This window comes from Hibiscus syriacus, unplaced genomic scaffold (genome assembly GCF_006381635.1).
Source record: "Hibiscus syriacus cultivar Baekdansim isolate YM2019G1 unplaced genomic scaffold, ASM638163v2 tig00116997_pilon, whole genome shotgun sequence".
In the NCBI taxonomy this organism is placed as follows: Eukaryota; Viridiplantae; Streptophyta; class Magnoliopsida; order Malvales; family Malvaceae; genus Hibiscus; species Hibiscus syriacus.
This window is the reverse complement of record NW_024063513.1, coordinates 1,860,313-1,881,005: the sequence shown is the minus strand read 5'-3', so window position 1 is coordinate 1,881,005 and position 20,693 is coordinate 1,860,313. Positions and strand designations below refer to the sequence as shown.

Here is a 20,693-nt window from a genome sequence, read left to right as displayed (position 1 = left end):
TCTTTCTGCCTATTCCTTTCATAATGGCATGTATAAAAGTTGCAAGTTCTTACCAACTTGTTTAATCAATAATACAATTGCTGATGCAAATGGAAACTAAAAAGCTAAACTAAACCCACCTCATTCTAATAATACAAACACCAAATCCTTATAAATACCACAGGCACACAGAGATTCGTCAAGTTAAAACCATTCCAATCAGCATTGATTTGTTACATTTTCGATCAAGGGGAAAGAAAAACGCAGAGTTGATCGATGGGGACTTACAGGATGTGCGGCTGCTTTACTAGGAAGTTCAAAGTCATTGAGGAGGCACCACCGCCGGATGTTAAAGCTGCATTCGACAAGTACGCTGAAGGCGGGGATCAAATGACGGCGAAGCAATTGCGTAAGTTCTTGGTGGAAGTGCAGGGGCAAAACTGTGCGACGGTTGCTGATGCGGAGGAGATTGCGCTGCAGGTTCTGCAGAAACGACATCATATGGCGAGATTCAGAAGACACGCTTTGACTAACGATGATTTCTATCAGTACTTGTTTTCTGCAGATCTAAATCCGCCGATCGATACGAAGGTGACCTGTTTTTATTTTATTTTCGATCATTTTTCCAATTGTCTGTGCAATGCTCTGTTTTTTTTTTATGAAACCGGATTTTTTTATGAATGTCGATGAAAACGGTCGGGTTTTTTATCCAAGAGCTAAGTTACCTGTCAAGAAAAGATTAAGGGTAAACATTCTTCAATATTAACAGATTCACATCCTTCTCATCACCCTCCTATTGAATCCTCTATCGTCTACCTGACAGGTAAGAGTCTACATGGAAGATGGATGGAACTTGGATTTTAAGAAAACACACTTCGACACCTTTTCGCCACCTGATTTTTATACAAGGGTAAGACGATTTGCGCCAGCAGCCGGAGATGCTAATGGTTTACATATTTGAACCAGTACCCTGTTCCATGAAATTGATGATGATTTTGTAATGCAGGTTGGCATAGCAGGAGTGCCAGCTGCTGAGAGAACGAAGAAAACAAAGACAAAAGATGACGACTAGAAACCCGATTGGGATGAAGAATTTATATTCCCATTGACAGTTCCCGAATTGGCTTTGGTCCGAGTTGAGGTCCATGAATATGACATGTCCGAGAAGGATGATTTCGCCGGTCAAACTTGTTTGCCAGTCCCTGAATTGAAGCAGGGGATTCGAACAGTTCCCCTCTTTGATCGCAAAGGAGAGACGTTAAACCATTCAAGACTTCTAATGCGATTTGATTTTATCTGAGACAATGAACACAAGTTAATTTATTATTTATTTAGTTTGGTTGGCGGACTACCCGTTTTGCTCCGAAGGATTGAAGCTATTTTACGCTCCATGTACTCCTGTCTGTCAAATAAAAATAAGTAATAAAATAAAACTCCAGCTATGTTAAGCTATTTTGTTCTGATTCTTCATTTCACCTGTAGTTGACATTTGACACATTTTCATCCGAACCTCCAAGGATCCTTCAACTAAATATATTAATCTTGAGCAAAATAATCGTATCCGGAACTCTTATTCAAGTTCCCGTAGCATAAATTTCTGCACAAGTTAGTTCTAGCATGCATCATCTCAATTTTGCTCCAAGGATTCAGAACACTGCTGCTACCATAGTTACTTACAGTCTAAATTATTCTTCTATGCTTTCTCGGGTGCAATGCATAGCCTCATTGAATTAAATACTTCACCAATTGTGTCTTCAACCATGATTATCTATATGCCATAATTCCACCTAATTTTGCTTTTAATCTTAAAGTTATGATCCATAACAACAATACTCATCTCCTCATTCTCAACTAAAAGGTGTTGTATATCCAAACCCAAACTGTGTTGCTGCTCCATCTCTTCATTTCCCGCCCAACATATATCCAAAGACTTTCTAAATACATGACAAGACCAGGAAAAAAATTTACAACGTACCGCTCATCCTAATCTAGGCAACATTCGCCCTAATGTTATAAGGAATACTTTCTGTTCAAAATGGAACTCAAGTAGATAGCTTTTTAAGGATGTAATTTGTCAACAAACAAAGTAGTCCATATGTTTCATTTTCCTCGAGTGATAATAACAATCACAATGTTTTCATAGAATGTTGATACATACGACCATCAACGGAGTTACAATCTACAATTTTTTTTCTTTTGGAGTTCTGTAAGCACATACAACTGATGGAAACCATCTTACAAACTGTTGGTGAAATGAAAAGATTTCGAGACAAGCATATTATTGAGCCAATTTTTCAGCTGTTTGTATCAGTCTTGAATTCCTTATCATGTGCGAATTCAACAAAAATCAGCCTTCCACGGACAATCTTGTGCAGAAGAACACAAGCACGTAAGAAAAGGTGCATGCATTCCCGCAACATGTTTCCATAACAAGAAAAATACTCTCAATTTAAAGGACACTAACATAGAGAGCAAAGCATTTATCAGATTGATTCAGTTTTACTATACCACAAATTTACCTATGAATCAAATTGGAAAATCAGGATTGGCATTAGAGGAAAAAAAAAACACACACACACACAATCAGTTCAAACTCCAAAATGAAGAATTCCCAGATAGTAATAGATGCAAAAAGATAAAGAAATAAGGTGAAAACCAGAGGGTTACCCTGCCATTCATGGCTTTCAATGCCTTGTGAGCTTCTGTCTCGGTTTCAAATGTAACAAAACCAAACCCTTTAGGCCTTTGAGTTTTGGGGTCCCTGATGAGTCTAGCTACACCCCCACAAGAAGATCCATTGCAGGAATTTATCAAACACTGTGATATTCAGAGAAAACGATAGCAAAATTGGGTGAAGAAGATTCAATACCTTCTTTAACAACACCAAACGGTGAAAACAAATTCTTAAGCTCTCGATGGTTTGTGAAAAATGACAATTCTGCGACCAAGTTCATAAATTGATTAAGGAAAACAAAACAATAGAGAAAAAAACCATATAAATCTACAGAGAAGAAGTTAGGAAGACACAGGGATATGGTGAGTAACTGCTAACAAAGAGCTGAGTCCCCAATCTGTTAGCCATCTGATAGAGAAAGAACCCTAAAGTAGGCACTAATTGAATTATTTATCATAGCTGCACCGAACGACGTCGTCCATTCCTCCCGTAAGCCTTAGGCCTTTTTACAATTGGTTTTGATTTTTTATTGATGAAATGTGGTATCCATTTATGTTGAGCCAAAGGCTACTTATTCAATATATATATATATATATATATATATATATAAAAGTTTTTGTCATTTACGTTATCGTTGGACGTTGAATGTCATTAGTTTAGTGACGTGATATGTTAGTAAAATTGTTTACTTTTTATTTTAATCCTTAAATTTTAGACAAAATATTGATTATATATATTTTTGTAAATTCAAATTAGTTTAAGGACAATATTTCAATTTACCTATTTTTAATTTTTTTCTCCCCAACCTCCAATATTGTTCATCTTCTCCACACTTCTTCTTCAGACATCTATACTCACTGCAATAGCCTTCTTGCTTCTAATTATTAGTTATAATTAATTGAAGTCAAATTAAGTGGGTTCTCAGTTATAAGAAAAATTATAAAAAGAACTAATGAAGATCATGAAAAATGTAGAGAATTCGCCATTAAAACTTTGAAAAGATTCATCGCCATGGCGACGCCACCGCTTCGAGATGAGAAAACTAGAGTTTCTTCAATGGTGACGTTATTGACTACACAGTACCACGTTTTCATTTCTAACACATTGTTGAATAACAAAATCACTGTGATGAGAAAGATCATCGAGAATGTTTCGTTACATCCGAACGTGATCGATGACGTTTATGATGATCAAACCCACATTCACTCAGTATATGAGCTCTGCTTCAACTGGTGAGTTGTTGATCGGATCATCGCATAAATGAAGTACTCAAAGGCCGACGCAGTGGCAGTGATGCGACAGATCGCGCAAGCCGTTGGGGTTAATGGCAATTCAGAAGGTGAACATTGTTCATGAGGATCTAGAATAAACAAATTGCTTATTCTTGAGCAAAAACAAATATTCGACATTGAAGATCATGGATTTTGGATTGAGTTCAGTGGATGAAATCATTGATCTAATTATCGTGTTGTTTGGATCCATTGATTATTTTTCACGGGAGACACTTTTTCAAGGAAAAATCACCCGAAGAGTGATATTCGATTATCTTATTTGGATCCATTAATTTATCTTCTTGTTCATTGTTGGATTCAACGTTCTGCAATCTCAATCTTTGAAAATTGAATTTAGTTCGTATAACTGAGATTACATAACTTAATTTTATCTCTAGATGCATACTCTCTCATTTTTCTCTAAACTTGTGGTGTTATTATTTGTTATCGAAAGTTAGAAATCTTGCATTATTTTTTAAATATAGCATGAGTCATTAAAAGAAGACAAATGGAGAAATGAAGCAATGGAACAGAGATGTCTAAAGAATAAGAAGTAGGAGAAATTGAACAACAATGGGGATAAGACGAAAACCTATTAAAAATGAATAAATTAAAATATTATCCCTAAATTAGTTTGAATTTATAAAAAGATCCATAATCAGTATTTTGTCTAAAGTGTATATGTTTAAATAAAAATTAAACAATTTTACTATTGGATCACGTCATCAAACTAACAACATTTAAAATCCAAATGACTAAAACTTAATAAAATGTTAGCGTAACTTACCAAAACTTATGTTTTTTAAATTTAGTGAGCAAAAGTATACAAATATGAAAGGAAAATGACCAAAACTTAATCCACATATTATCTATGTGAAAATGATGTAAGTTTAATTTTATATATTTACCGTGTCACATCAGCAAATTGTTAAAGGTTTAAACGAACGTTAACCTTCAGTAATCACATCTTAATTAAAATGAAACGAAAATGACCAAATATTATGTTTTTTAAATTTAATAAGAAAATATTTATTAAACTCAAACATAAGTAACCATTTATGTAGTTTACCCTTATTATTATTACTACTAAATGAATTATATATATATATATATATATTTAAAAAACGCCTTAAATGAATTCAGGACAGCATTTAAAGCCTTAAATGCTCCTGTTTGCTGTAGTGGTTCCAGAAATAACTAAACGGCAATAAAACGAGGGGTCACTCAACCAGTCACGTGCAAGCAGGTGCTAATGTATTAATTCCCGGTTGGGGTAGAATAAGTCAAGCCAGGCTAAAATAAGCCTAAGACTAGTCTGCGATGAATTTTGAAGGTATGAACTTGACTTATAGTTTGTCAAAGTCTTTTATTTTAACTCGGCCTAGTTTGTTTAAAAGTTTATTTCATAATAAATATTTAATATTTATTTAATAGTTGTTATAGAAATATTCATTTGATAGTTATTTTTTTTAAAAAATAGCACACCTTCTATAATATGTTAAACAAACCTTTAAAATATAATTTGGTTTATTTTTTAATCTAACGTTAATTTAGTTGGACACGTATATATTGGTACCCAAAAAATAATATAAGTATTTTAAACACTAATTTTTATCCTACATACTTGTCTGCACAGTACCCAAAATCAGCACCATACCTTGTTATTCTCGACGTCTGCACTAGTACACCATCAAATGTTGTTGCCGCCCAGGCGTCCATACTGTCCATGCTCCATTTTGTTGATATTTATATTTGTTTGTAATAAATATATAATAAAAAAATGAATGAAGCAATGGTGGGAGACCCGCTCGTGAGAGATGATTGGAGGGGGAGAGATTGAAGAGAGAAAGAAACGGGGAAAGGGAGTTTGTTTAGTTTTAGGTTTATATATTAGATTTAGGCTTAATTACCTTCTAGACCTTATAGTTTAGCCAAATATTTTCAGTTTAGTCACTAAATTTAGAGTAAAGTTTCTATTAAGTCACTCTAACTTAGGCGCATTTTACAAAGTAGTTACTCTAAATAGACCGACCTATCATACTTATAAGGCTTAATAATAAGCCTAAGCATGGCCTATTTGAATTAATAGGTTTTTAAAAAAACTTGAGCCTGACTTTTTTATTAAATAGGCCAGGCCACGCCAGGCTTTATTTAGGCCAGGGCTTAGGCCCCTGTAGGCCAGTCTTGCCTATTCTCACTCCTACCGGTAGGGTTATGTGCCTTCAATTATTTCGAAAAAATAATTAAATTTAATTTAAATGTTAAGAAAAAAAGGAAAAAATAAAAATTTTACATACTCGTTATTTTTAAGAAAATAAAATTAAAATTTTAGACTTTCATTCTTAAATTTTTAGATCCGCCACTACGTGCAAGGCTGTGAGTTGCCCCATTACCATCACGTAGAGATGGGCACGAGACTCGAACCTACAAGTTCCAATCCGATCTGATATAATCGGGTCATTTTTTTTACAAAAAATTAGGTTAGAGACAAGTTGAATTGGAATTTAGAGTGAAAAATACTGACTTGACAAAAAATATAAGTGTAGACTCAAAAAAATATAAGTTTATCTTATATATTGAAAGATAATTATAATAATATCTATATATATATATATATATATTATTTTTCAACTAAATCCCTATTTTTATTGAATAAAAAATATTTTTAATATATATATTATTTTGGTCAAGTCAGTTCGGATTTTATCTCAAAAAATTAGATCTGGTTCAGATCAAGTAGATGGTGTATATTTTTTGAATTAAGTCGAATTGACCCAAATCCGACTCATATCCATCTCTAATTACGTCGGATATGAGCAAAAATAACAGATGTAAAGAGTCACCGCCAACCACCGTATCTCATCAACCAAAACTCCACCCGGTGACTGATCAGTATTAACAATCTTTCATCATCATAAACATTAACAATGTATAACATTATTTATTATCAGTGTACCAAATACTAATCATGAATCGTACGTTAAATAAATTGAGGAAAAATTCTTATAATATATATATATATATATGAAAATTTCTTATAATATATTTAAAAACTTGAAAATATCTGTAATAAAATTCTAAAATAGAGTTACTTTATTGTATAAAGTAATTATTCCATGCTCGTTGAGGTCCTAATATATTCCCATAATGCAATTTAAGTCGGATGAAGGCGGTCCAGCCCACCCACACACCCTTTTACTTTATCTGTGTGATTATTAGAAAAGTGCGCGCGTGGAATTGATATAAATAATGGAAGCAGCGATTCATTAAAATATTGTCCCTTTGTTTTTATCGAAAAGGTTTATATTCTTTTTATTTCAAAAAAAAAAAAAGTTGGATTCGATTACCGACGAGCAACGCGACTGATTGGAATTGATTCTTTTTCTCGATTAAAATTAATTCAAAAGAGAAGGGGATCTCTCTTTTTCCACGTAAACTTCTTACGGTGTGAAATCCGCAAGGCTTCTTCTTCCCGTTCACAGCAACATAGACTTATTACCGCAAGGCTTTATCTCAAACAAATCAAAAGCAAATTTTAACGATCAAAATGCCAAAAAAAGGTGAAAACTTGACCAAGAAAACACTGAAAGAATCTTACATTAGAATTCCAGTTTTATTCAATTCATCCACGACTATCACAGTTTATTCTCGTTTCTAAACAAGTACACTAATTTTTGTCGAAAGACATCTCTCTGCTTCCATTTTTTTCTCCTTTGAAACTAGCAGGTGGGAGAATAAAATCAAGCTTCCCGGAATCTCTCTTGCCCACTCAAACAAAGAAGGCGGGAATTCGTTGAACGGATATGATACAAGTAGAAGCAACGTATCACCTGTCAAAATCATCCATAACTTTCCAACAAAGTGGAAACCAGTGGAAACAACTCCGAAGTAAAGTAAAGATTGTCATCATCAGCGCTTGAAATTCTTGATCTGGTTCAGTAAAAGGAGGGTTTCTCAAGGCTAGTTTTTGAATGGGCTACATGGGAGACTATAGTATGTGTATTTGTTTCCCCAAAAAATTCGGGGTCACTGAGGTAGGACCTCCGGCTGACGTGAAGGATGCTTTCATGGCGTACGCCGCCGGAGGAGGAGGTTCCTGCATGACGGTGGAGCAGCTGAGGCGGTTCTTAGTGGAGGTTCAAGGTGATGTCGAAGCTTCAATGGAAGATGCTGAGAGGGTTGTGGAGGAAGTGCTTAGGAGGCGTAACAGTGGAAAGTTTACAAAGCTGGGTTTAAGCCTTGAAGATTTTCACTTTTACTTGTACTCCGAGAATCTCAATCCTCCTCTCCTCGACCAGGTATAAGCCCTTTTGCTGGTTATTTTCCTGGTGTTTTGTTTGGAAGGAAATTCTAATGTATTGACAGAGAACAAATTCCATTCAGGTTCATCAAGACATGACAGCCCCACTGTCCCATTACTTCATATACACGGGTCACAATTCATATTTGACTGGAAATCAAATTAGCAGTGATTGCAGCGATGTTCCAATCATAAAGGCTCTAAAGAGAGGTTTAAGAGTAGTGGAACTTGATTTATGGCCAAATTCTACGAAGGATGATGTTCTTGTTCTTCATGGATGGTAAGCATTTTACAGTTCAAATCCAAAACTTTGTCAATTAATTTCAGTTTTTTTGAAATGTGTATTTGTGAAATGTAGGACTCTGACTACTCCAGTAGAGCTGACTAAATGTTTGAGATCCATTAAAGAGCATGCATTCTCTGCATCTCCATTCCCAGTGATCATTACTTTTGAAGATCACCTTACGCCAGATCTTCAAGCTAAAGTTGCTCAGGTCTACAATCGTTTTATCTTTAGAATTCTATAACAGATACATATTTCCTGGAAAATTATACATTTTCTGATGAATGTTTCTTATATATCTGTAGATGGTGATGCAAACATTTGGGAACATGTTGTTTTATCCGGAATCTGATTGTGTGAAAGAATTCCCTTCCCCAGAAGAACTGAAACATCGAATTATCATATCGACTAAACCCCCGAAAGAATACCTTGAAGATAAGAGCTTATCAAACAGAAGAAGTAACTCTCAGAAAGACAAAGATTCCGATGAAGATACGTGGGGGAGAATGTCACCAGACCTCACATATGATGATCATAAGGTCAGCACAAAAGGACAAAGACAGGCTTTATCTCTTATTTCTTCTTATTTATGCACAGACTTCTCATTTTAAAACCTTTGTGCCCTGATCTATTTGCAGAGTGACTGTGATACGAGTGAACAAAGTCAATGTGATGGCGACAATGAAGCCTGTTATCGGCTATTGCGGCCGTCGGGAGCACTGGCTTACAAGAGTGTAATCTCCATTCCAGCTGGAAAGCCCAAGGGAAAGCTGAGGGAGAAACTAAAAGTTGAGAATGATAAAGTAATACGCCTAAGTTTGGGTGAACTAAAGTTCGAAAAGGCTATCGCCTACCATGGAACAGAGGTTGTAAGGTAAACAGCAACTGTGACTACTTCAATGTTATATTGTTGAGTGATATGTTTCTAATCTAACTCTGGAAATCAATGGTGTTTTTAGGTTCACTCAAAGGAACATTTTGAGGGTATATCCCAAGGGTACTCGAGTTAATTCATCAAACTACAATCCCTTAATTGGTTGGTTGCATGGAGCTCAAATGGTTGCATTAAACATGCAGGTCCGATTTTGTGTTCCTTTTTTTAAAAAAAAAAACAATCTGATATAGTGAGCAGCATTTCTTAAGCATGTTTCCATGGCTTGATTGCAGGGATATGGAAAGCCTCTAAGGTTGATGCATGGGATGTTTAGATCCAACGGAGGGTGTGGGTACGTAAAAAAGCCAGACTTTCTGATGAATGTGGGTCCAAATGATCAGGTTTTTGATGCTAAAGCAAAGCTGCGAGTGAAGAAAATCTTAAAAGTGAGAATCAATGGAGTTTTATAAGAAATAAATAATGAATCCTCCCCACCGTTATTGATGTCATCTTTATTTCTCTAATATGCCTTCCCATGTTACTCATCAGGTAAAAGTATACATGGGAGATGGATGGCATTTAGATTTCAAACAAAGGCATCTCAATCTTTGGTCTCCACCAGAATTCTATACTAGGGTAAGCATTACTTTTATTACAATCAATAATCCGGTAACAAGAATTTTCCGACTAATTCCGGTCTTGAAACAGATCGGTATAGCAGGAGTTCCGGCAGATAAAATAATGAAGAAAACAAAGAAAAGAAAGGGCAATTGGACCCCGGTGTGGGATGAAGAGTTCACATTCCAATTGACAGTACCGGAAATAGCTTTACTTCGAGTTGAAGTTCATGCATATAACATGTCCGACAAAGATTATTTCGCCGGCCAATCATGTTTCCAGGTGTCCGAATTAAGACCGGGATTCAGAACTATGCCTCTGTTTAGCCGCAAAGGAGAGCAGTACACTTCACTCCGGCTTCTACTACGCTTTGAGTTTGTCGACGTAGATATTTAGCCTTTACATGATACAATACCTCCCCAAACTTATGATATATGGTCATGCAAATGCAATATATAGTCATAACACATATATACTAATCTTCTCAAACAAAAACCTATCAAAATTTCATTTATTTTTGTTCTGAGATAGTAGTCAAATGTAAGAAATTTCATCTAAACTATGAAATTATACAAACACGATGACCGATAAAATAATTCGAGTCAGAATTCAAAACTAAAGATTGATACAGTCGACCAAAGCTGTCAAACTAAAGTAGTAGTACTACAGTTTGTATTGGCAGAAGAGATACCTATGAGTACACTTTCTTTGTTTTCTTTTAATTAATCTTTCAGATATAGATGGTTGATCAAAGTTTTCCAGCTCAATAATCCACAAATAATGTATTCTCCAATTGAAGTAAGCGTGAGAAATTCTTTACCTTGCTTTGTTAGAGAATATAAATATCTGGGTTTCAAGCAACTTCTTGCTTTAGCTATGAGTAAAATAAGCTGGTCCCCCACTTCATTCTTTGCTCTTTATTTGACCCTATAAATTTTACAGTCTTGACAAGCAATCTCTTCCCTTGGCATCAAGTAAAATAAACTGCAACGTGATAAATAAGCCATTTATTTCATAATGAATGAGCTGATACATAATGGGATATGAACTGTTTCAGCTTCCTTACAGTGATTGCTTCAGCACATATTCTCACTTTATTAAAACGCCATTCCTGTCCTTCCATCTTCATATATATATATATATAAACCTAGACTAGTGTGAACGAGGAAGAAACATGAAACTCATCATCAAAGCTGAGAATTTGATATGTGTGAAAAGGGAGATGCAGAAGCAGAATTTAAAGGTGTGTTGGTGTTGGAGGAGAATATTCAAGACAAGGGTAGTCGAGCCACCTCGAGATGTGGCGAGTGTGTTCCATCTGTTTGCACCGAACGGAACAATGACGGTGGATGATCTTCTCAAGTTTCTGATCCGACATCAAGGTGAAAAGGACGCTACCAAAGAGGACGCTCAGGCCATTTTGAATAGTCTCAAGCATCTCAATATCTTCCATAGGAGGGGCCTCCATTTAGAAGCCTTCTTTAGATATCTCCTTGGTGACAATAACCTTATTCATCCTCCATCTTCACAGGTAATTCCGGGTTCCTTTTCTTTTCTGATATGAGCAGACATCCATACTCCGAACCCATAATTGAATTGACATCCATGTCTTAGTTCATAATATAACCAGTTGCCATGTAATGCCTCAATTGAAGTATTTCAACTCATTGGATGATCTCACATGGTTTTGATTTAGGTGCATTATGACATGAATGCGCCATTGTCTCATTAGTTCTTATTCACCGACCATAACTCATACTTGACTGGGAACCAACTAAGCAGTTCAAACTTCCAGCAGCGTAGAACCGATTAAAAATGCTCTGCTTAGAGGTGTAAGAGTGATTGAATTGGATCTATGGCCAAATTCCAAGGGAACCGATGTCGAAGTTTGCCACGGCGGGTATGAATTTACTATGCAAAGTGTTTGCGAACTTTAGATTTTTGAATTCGCTAAAACTTGCAGGACTCTCACATCTCCTGTGGACCTCCAAAAATGTTTGCAAGCAATTAAGGAGAAAGCATTTCATGCTTCAGAATATCCTGTTGTGATCACTTTTGAAGACCACTTGAATGAAAAACTTCAGAAAATGGTGGCTAAGGTGGGCTTAGACTGATGCTTTACCTATACTAAGCTTGAAACTTGCTTCTTTTTGTGCTTTTCCCCCTAATAATTTTGATATTCTTTAGATGGTCGTAGACACTTTCGGAGAAACGCTCTACAGAACCGAAACAGAAAATATTGTGCAATTTCCTTCACCGGAATCATTGAAGAAAAGGATTCTGATTTTCACGAAACCCCCTAAAGAGTACCAAGGAAATGCAAGAGAAGTTTCAGAAAGTGAGATGGGAAGAGTACGAAATGAATGCCAAACTAGTAGCTATACATCATGTCTCAATGACCAAATGCTGAGAATAATTGCTTTGCCTATTTTTCATTTATGATTCGGAAGCGTCCATCAGATTTAGAGCATGTTTGTAACTCATTAAATTTGAACGTCCTTATGATTTCTGATTACAGACTTGATTTGCTTGATGTTTGTAACCCATTATCATACTTAAATAATGGTCAGCGATAACATAAGCTTTGTGTTTTATTTATAAAATCAACTCGAAATTCTTACAAGCTATTTGTGTTTCCCATTCAAAGTATATGTCGTGTGAACTGCAAGAGCCATCCCATGTAATATATTAACGGGTGTTTAGTACTTAAACTATTAGTTTTGGTCTGTTTTAGTATCTAAAATTTCATTTTTTTCCAAAATCATGCCTAATGTTTAATTTTTGTTTTATTTTAGTATCCGTTAAAAAATTAACATTAAGTTTTGAATTTTTTTTGAAAGTTTAGGTACTAAAGCATATCAAAAGTAGTATTTTAGGTACTAAAAATGATAAGTTTTTAACGATGGGTACTAAAATGAAAAAAAACTAAATATTAGGTGTGATTTTAAAATATTAAAAGTTTAAGTACTCAAACAGATTAAAATTAATAATTTAGGAAATAAACACATAGTTTATCTTATATTAATCTGTAGTATATAATCTGAGATTGACTTTAATCTATTTATTTGTGGCTAAAGTCAACCTTACCTGCCCTTTCTGTGCAACTTCATGGTTCATTTATTTATATTTAAGTCGATGCCATTGTTTAACCCTTCTTATTAATTGTTGATAGGTGTCAAACGTGTTTGTTATGGAAGATTATTACTAAAGAAGAATCAATGAATGAAGACTTCAATAAAAAAATTATATTTATTAAGTCAATTAATTCAAAATCGATAGATTTTGATCTGATTTAATATCATCATTTTGAAAGAAAAAATTTGAGTCAAGTTTCTTTAAGGAACGAGGTGAGGTATAGGTTCAGATTTAGTGTGAAAAAATCGACTCGACCTGATATGTTTTATGATCATTCTTTATATATTTATAGATAACTTAAATAATTATATTTTTTTTCTAGGGTAAACTATGCATTTAGTACCTAAGCTATCAATTTAGGTCTGTTTTAATACATAAATCTTTAATTTTTTTAAAATCATACCTAACGTTTAGTTTTTATTTCATTTTAGTACCCTACAATTAAAAACTTAATTCGTTTAGAACATAAACTATTAGTTTTAGCCTGTTTTAGTTCTTAAACTTTCAATTTTTTCGAAACTTAACGTTAAGTTTAGAATGGCGGTACTAAAATGAAATAAAAACTAAATTTTAAGGATAGTTTTGATTTTTTTTGAAAGTTTAGTTACTAAAATTGACCAAAACTGATAGTTTATGCCATATGTAATTTTTTATCTAAAAAATCAAACAAGTCCTTGTATATCTTATGAAAAATTATATATCAGGTTAGGCCATATGTAAATTTTTACCTAAAAAATCAAATTGTATGAAGCCTTGATGTAATGCCCCAAATTTTGGCTAGTGACCAAAATGTAAGTTTTGAAAGTTTAGTGTCTAAAGTATAAACTTTGTAAAAGTTTAGAGACCAAAAATGTAATTTTTAAAAGTTATATATTTTGGCGAATAGTTTATTCTGAAATTGAAATTTTCTTGGGAAATTTTGATTTGGGATTTGTATTAAAAGCTATAAAGCAGTAAAGTCCTATAAGGATTCAGATAATCAAATTGAATCAAAATTTTATGAAAATTTGAAGGATGATGAAAAACTGTTAGAAATATTATTTCAATAATTTAGATCTGTGAAATTTAACATGGATCAGTGTAATTAAGTTCGATTTTCCATGTTAAGCTAAAATTGTGAATATGTGATTAAATTGCAATTTTCAAAAATTGCAAAGGATAAAGTTGGAAAGTCGATTTTTGCTGATTCATATTTGACTTTGGAATATTGAAATGGAAGATATTCTAGTGTCAAGTTGATATTATCATAATTCATTAAGGGTAAAATGATAATTTCACATTAATTGAATTTTAAATTCAATTATATTAAGTGTATTATGATAACTAAAAAGAAAAATCAAGAAATTTTCAGCCTTCTTCAAGCTCTCCAACGTGAACCACCATAGCTAGGTAAGAATTTTTTTATATTTCATTTTTAAGCTTATTCGGTTGATTTTTGGATTAAGCTTATTCGGTTGATTTTTAGATTAAGCTTATTCAGTTGATTTTTGGATTAAGCTATTAGATAGAGAATTAATCTACTTGAAATTTTCTATCATTTGGTATAAATAAATCATGGAAAACATGTTTGGATGATGATGTTCATGATTAGGGTTCATGAAGAACATGTTGAATTTTGAAGAATTAAAGGATGATTTTTATGTTATTGGTGTTGTAGATTAATTTCCAAGACTGTATGATGACCAAAATCACCTAGAAATGGTTATAATCAATTTGTCCAAGTTAGGGTTTATGGAGATTGGTTGAATTTTGATTGAATTTGATGTTAGGATGATTGAAATAGCATGAATTTAATCATAGGAGGTTGAATTCATGCTTGAAATTGAATGAAAATCTTGCCCTAGTGTACTTGATAGGTTTGGCCAAGATGAATTAAATTGGGGAAAATATTCAAAAAAATCCTATGATCGATAATTGATATTGGAATGATTCTACAAGTTTTAGAAGTTGATTTGGATCAATTTGGAGCCTTGTGAAGTAAAAGGGACCATTTTACAAGTTTTTAGAAATTCAAGGGATTGATGTATAAATGTTCAATTGTGAGGGTAATATGCTGGAAATTTGCTGAATTTTATGTTGGAATGTTGATTTGGGACCAAATTGCAAAATTGGTAAAGCTTGGTGACTAGTTCAAAAATATTAGAAACTTTGAAGATTGAATTGCAAGTTTTCAAATGTGAATATACTTGATTGAACAGATTATTACAATGCTGTGAATTTTGGTATTGGGTTTAAGTTGAGTGGAATGTGAAGGACCATTTTGAATAGAATTGAAAAGTTGGTATGAATTCTAAAATAATCCATAAATGGTGACTAAATTGTAAGGTTTGTAAAATTGAGTAGCTTGGTGAAAATATGAATATTTATGGAATTGAAGTGTCATTTTAGAAAGGTTGAAGTTGTTATGGAATAGTGAAGTAATTTTTATATCTTCTCAATATCGAATTATATTTATAGATTTAATTATTGAATTTTGATTATGTTAGTTTAATACTAACATATGGTTTGCATATTGTGATGTTTATTTGATGTTGTATAGATTTCGATAAATCTTGTGACCAAAGAAAATCAAAAGCAAAAGATAAAGTACGTGATTAAAAAGAAATATTATCGTAAAAGGTTTGATAGTGAGGCTAATAAGGTGAGTACATTCTTATTTATTTTAATGTTTTGAAATAAATCGAATATGAATTTGTTATAATGTGTTTATTTTATAATATTTTCTGAAATGATTTAAGAATAATTTCAAGTATGAACTGTCCAATTGGTTTAATTTATGTTATGATTATTTTTGAATTTGCAATTGAAATATGGTTTGAATTATAAAGACTATTGTATGTGCATTGAGAGTTAGTGGTACAATTGACATGTCATGAGGTTGAGTGATTCTGTATTTTGCACTATTTTGTGAACATATATGTTACACTATTTGTGCATTCTGGCACCAAGGTGCGTTCTGTTCTGGTAGTTATGATTGCATATTGTGCACACACTCGTTCTAAAATATGCATGAATGACTGATTCATTGAAAGTAAATCTTTCTTTGAATTTTTTTATCTGTGAATATGGATATGGGTGTTTTGAAATAATATTTTCAGATTTCGGATGAAAGAAAGAATTATAATGTCTGTTATATGTGCTTATATTTTTATAAGACATCTTCTATAAGAAATATTTATTTATTTATTTATTTTTATGTCGATACGATATATGTATTATAAATAATGTATCATTAAGTTGTTACTTAGCATATGAATATTATCATGCATAGGTAAAGGAAAAGATCAGTTAGTGGAGTAGGGAGCATAGCGGGTATCACTTTTTGCGGATCGCACCTATTCTAATATTAGTACGGTATTTACCTCTTTTGACTTATCTAGTTGGCATGTATATTAAACATATGTTTGTTGCTCTGATCGAATAATTTCATAAGTTAGGTTGTATTTTATAAATTAGTAGAGTAGTATGTATATTATTAAACTGCTAACTTACTAACTGAAATCGAATCTGATTTTAAGGTCGTAATATTAAATTATTAATAAATTATATGAAAAAAAGGAAAATTATGATTAAGTTTCAAAAGGTTTAATTTTTTACTCGATTTTTATTTAGTAAGTGTTTACAAGTTAGTGTGACATCTTCAACTCGTAATTGAGTACGTTTACGGGTTAAGGGTGTTACACTTAAACTCGGACGAATACATATAGAAGAAATTAATGTTTAATTTAAATTTGAATAATCCAAAAATTCAATTCAATTTAACTCATGATCATCTCTAATCATAGTAACATAAACCACTAAATATTTTAGTGTTTGTATTTTGATAACTCAATTTTAGAAAGGAAATTAATTTTATTATTAATATTTGTATTTTGTATAACATATTTTATCAGCCAACTATTCAAAAATAACAATTTGCTAATGTAATATTGTATGTCACAAATTGAGAATGATGTATCAAAAATTTTAAAATAATATATATATATATATATATATATATATATATATATTATGATATTATGAATGATAATGTATCAAAAACTGAGAATGATGTGTCACAATTATGATATTTTTATTAATTATAAAAATCAAATATTTTCGTACAAAACTAATTATGGTTCATTCGCATATGGGTGTGTTTAAAAAACTAATGTTATATTTGTTATGGCAAAATTGTCACTGCCTCTAACTATATAATAATCCTTTAAATACCTTTAAATGGGTCAAATGATGGTTTTGACCCTTTTACCATGCTTTAATTTGAAAATTAATCTATGTATTTAAATTTGAAAACTCTAATTTTATTTTAAGAAACCAAAGTTTATTTAAGAAATCTGAAAATAGCACGAACCAAGCGATCTCAATGAGAAATTAATTATTGTTATTCCTTGAGGACTCGGGTTCGAGCACCATAGATGTCAGGGGTCGGAGCGTTCGATGTCAAAAGATTGAGAATTTATCTACAAACAGATATTGTCTTGTACTTAAACCAAATTAATAAAAAAAACAAAGGATTATATCTCAAATTTAACATTGTACAGGGTCTAAGACCAGAATTACTTTTTTATTTTTATAATGGAAGAGCCTAGTTGGTAATTAATTTAGTAAGTAACACCACGTTTTGTACCAAACAATATTGAAAGACTCGGAAAGTTGACAAAGAAATGAGGAGGCAACAGACTAATAAAAACTTCACCATCCACAATGGCAATGCCTGGATTTTGCTGTCACAGAAACAGTGGTAGATAAATATCAGCTTCTCACAAACTTCAATGACTTGCCTTTTTATTTACTGGGAGAAGATGAGGGTAAAATCAACAGAAAGTTGAGATTTTTCCCCATCAGTGAAAACCGAGATGCCGAGGGAGAATTACAGGGTGTGCCTGTGTTGGAGGAGAATATTCAAGACTAGGGTCGTTGAGCCACCCGCTGATGTGAAGGATGCGTTTTACAGTTTCTCACCGAGTGGAATGATGACCGTTGATGACCTGCTGAGGTTCCTGATCCAACATCAAGGTCAAAAGAACGCGACCATGAAGGATGCTCAAGCCATTTTCGATACTCTCAAGCATCTTAGTGTCTTCCAGAGGAGGGAGCTCCATTTAGATGCCTTCTTTAGGTATCTCCTCGGTGATCTTAACCTTGCTCACCCTCCACCTTCAAAGGTAAACTAATTCTGGCTTCGTTTATAGTCTGATTGTTTTGATGAATTTAGAGTTCAACATTATGGAAAGCTTGGTTCTGCCTCGTTATTTAGGCGCACCATGACATGAATGCTCCCCTGTAGCATTATTTCTTATTCACTGGCCATAACTCATACTTGACCGGGAATCAGTTCAGCAGTAAGAGCAGTGTTGAACCGATCAAAGGTGCTCTGCTTAGAGGTGTAAGGGTAATTGAATTGGATTTGTGGCCAAGTTCCAATGGAAAGGATGTGAAAGTTTGTCATGGAAGGTAAAACAATCCCTTTTTTTCTTTCATGACTTGATCAGTTTTTTTTTATATATACAAAACTGATTAAAACCATGTGAATTTGATGGATTGATTGAAACTTGCAGGACTCTGCCTTCTTCTGTTGGGCTTCAAAAATGTTTGCAAGCAATTAAGGAGAATGCATTTAAAACTTCAGAGTATCCAGTTGTAATCACTTTTGAAGACCACTTGAATCCAAATCTTCAGAAAAAAGTGGCTAAGGTGAGCTTATAATGATAGTTTCGGTATGGAAATTTTTACTAATTACAACCTTGAAATGTTCTTTTTATCTTAAAAACATGATTTCCTTAAGATGGTCACAGAAACTTTCGGAGACATGCTTTACACTAACGAAACGGAAAATTTAGAGCAATTTCTTTCCCCGGAATCATTGAAGAAAACGGTTTTGATTTCAACCAAACCCCCAAAGGAGTTCCAAAACACCGAAGGGGAAGAAGTTTCAGAAAATGGAAGTGAAACGCAGACAAATGAACGTGAAAGTAGTAGCCAGGTGCCTTAGAGTTCCTTATATATATTAAACTCCATTGATGTAATGTTGAGAATAACCTCTTACTAATTGTCGTCTACGATTTGTTAGTGGAATCCGCCAGAAGACGGCGAACATATTGAGGATGAAGACGAGGAAAAAGTTGTGCCTGAATACAGGCACATAATTGCCATACATGCAGGGAAGCTGAAAGGTGGATTAGAGAATTGGCTGAGTGATGATCCTAACAAAGCTAGGCGGCTCAGCTTGAGCGAGCAAGAGCTTGAAAATGCTGTAAAAACACATGGAACCAAAACTGTCATGTATGTATAGCAGCCGCAGTTTAAGTACTAGTGATAAACAATGAGATTTTAGTTATCTAATTCATTCTATTCTTTCTAAAGGTTTACTCAAACGAATTTGCTGAGAGTGTATCCCAAAGGCATGCGCGTGGGCTCTTCTAATTACAATCCTTTCGTCAGATGGATTCACGGAGCTCAAATGGTTGCATTTAACATGCAAGTAAGACAATTCCACGGCCAACTGAGACCCTTCTAAGGAATTCTTATTAACTATTGCTTACCGGTCTTCCAGCAGGCAACGGCACTTCCGTTTTAACACTTAGTTCCTGAACTTTTTCTGTAAATAACTACCATTCAAGCAATGTTTAATGTTTGAACTGTTCTTACCCTGGTTTCTCTTCTTACAGGGACATGGAAAGCACCTATGGATGATGCAAGGAATGTTTAAAGCCAATGGTGGATGTGGCTATGTGAAAAAGCCCGATTTTTTGCTGCAGAGGGGTCCTAATGATGAAGTTTTTGATCCTAGTGTGCCGCCAAACGTCAAGACGATTTTGAAGGTGGACAAATATATCCCTAATAATAACTGCATCATCCAGTTCCTTCACTTTATTAGCCCTCCATAGCTGAAACCTTGACGTTTATCTATACAGGGAAAAGTTATCCTGGGGGAAGGTTGGCGTCAGGATTTCCACCACACTGCATTCGATTGCTTTTCGCCACCAGACTTCAAGACAGAAGTGAGATGATTAAAATTCGGTATATACTGATAATGAAGTGCATATGCTGTTTTTGCTTACTCATTTATCCATCTGCAGATTGGAATTGCTGGTGCACCTGCTGATAAGGTTGTAAAGTATACAGCAACAATAGACGATGATTGGTTACCTGTCTGGAACGAGGAGTTCGAATTCCAATTAAGAGTTCCAGAATTAGCTGTGCCTTGGATTAAAGTTCTCGAGTCTGATGCAGGAGGTTCTGATTTCGGAGGCCAAGCATGTTTGCCTGTATCGGAGTTGAGAACCGGGATTAGGGCAGTTCCATTACATGACAAAAAAGGGAATAGATACAACCATGTAAGGCTTCTATTGAGCATCAAATTTGAGGTTCCTTTATGATATCTCACATCTCAGATTTCTTTCATGTTGTAATGGAAGTGTTCGTTAACACGGGACCATTTTGTCTGTGACCACTGATCTCAATAACCTTTAGCTTCGATAGAACAACGCATTTTTCCATTTTCAATCTTTTATTTAGATTTAAAAATTTAATAAAAAGAACGAACTCAGAATTTAATC

At 33.7% G+C, this 20,693-nt stretch overlaps 3 protein-coding genes and 2 pseudogenes across 4 annotated transcripts; 4 read left to right on the top strand and 1 right to left on the bottom strand.

The window, feature by feature from the left end:
* The first annotated feature begins 121 nt into the window (after positions 1-121).
* On the top strand, positions 122-10,497 carry LOC120194362 (phosphoinositide phospholipase C 5-like). 2 transcript variants are annotated; one of them, XM_039196685.1, is made up of 9 exons: positions 122-570; positions 8,308-8,504; positions 8,583-8,718; positions 8,813-9,046; positions 9,146-9,381; positions 9,467-9,584; positions 9,675-9,827; positions 9,931-10,017; positions 10,090-10,497. In XM_039196685.1, exons 1-9 carry the CDS (start codon positions 256-258, stop codon positions 10,393-10,395), a joined length of 1,782 nt encoding a protein of 593 aa, XP_039052616.1. In that variant the 5' UTR covers positions 122-255; the 3' UTR covers positions 10,396-10,497. The 2 variants fall into 2 exon arrangements, with proteins under 2 accessions (XP_039052616.1, XP_039052615.1); XM_039196684.1 differs by lacking the exon at positions 122-570 and adding an exon at positions 7,497-8,222.
* LOC120194365 (small RNA-binding protein 11, chloroplastic-like) lies at positions 2,094-3,103 on the bottom strand. The gene is made up of 4 exons (XM_039196688.1): positions 3,025-3,103; positions 2,849-2,917; positions 2,647-2,753; positions 2,094-2,345 (listed from the first exon to the last, which is right to left on the bottom strand). The coding sequence occupies exons 1-4, from the start codon at positions 3,059-3,061 to the stop codon at positions 2,274-2,276; spliced, it is 285 nt and encodes a 94-aa protein (XP_039052619.1). The 5' UTR covers positions 3,062-3,103; the 3' UTR covers positions 2,094-2,273.
* Positions 10,498-10,971: 474 nt separating the features above from the next.
* Positions 10,972-11,833, top strand: LOC120194364 (phosphoinositide phospholipase C 2-like). Its single transcript, XM_039196687.1, has 2 exons — positions 10,972-11,530; positions 11,696-11,833. Exons 1-2 carry the CDS (start codon positions 11,174-11,176, stop codon positions 11,729-11,731), a joined length of 393 nt encoding a protein of 130 aa, XP_039052618.1. The 5' UTR covers positions 10,972-11,173; the 3' UTR covers positions 11,732-11,833.
* On the top strand, positions 11,753-19,251 carry LOC120194366 (annotated as a pseudogene).
* Positions 17,896-20,569, top strand: LOC120194367 (annotated as a pseudogene).
* The last annotated feature ends 124 nt before the right edge of the window (positions 20,570-20,693 follow it).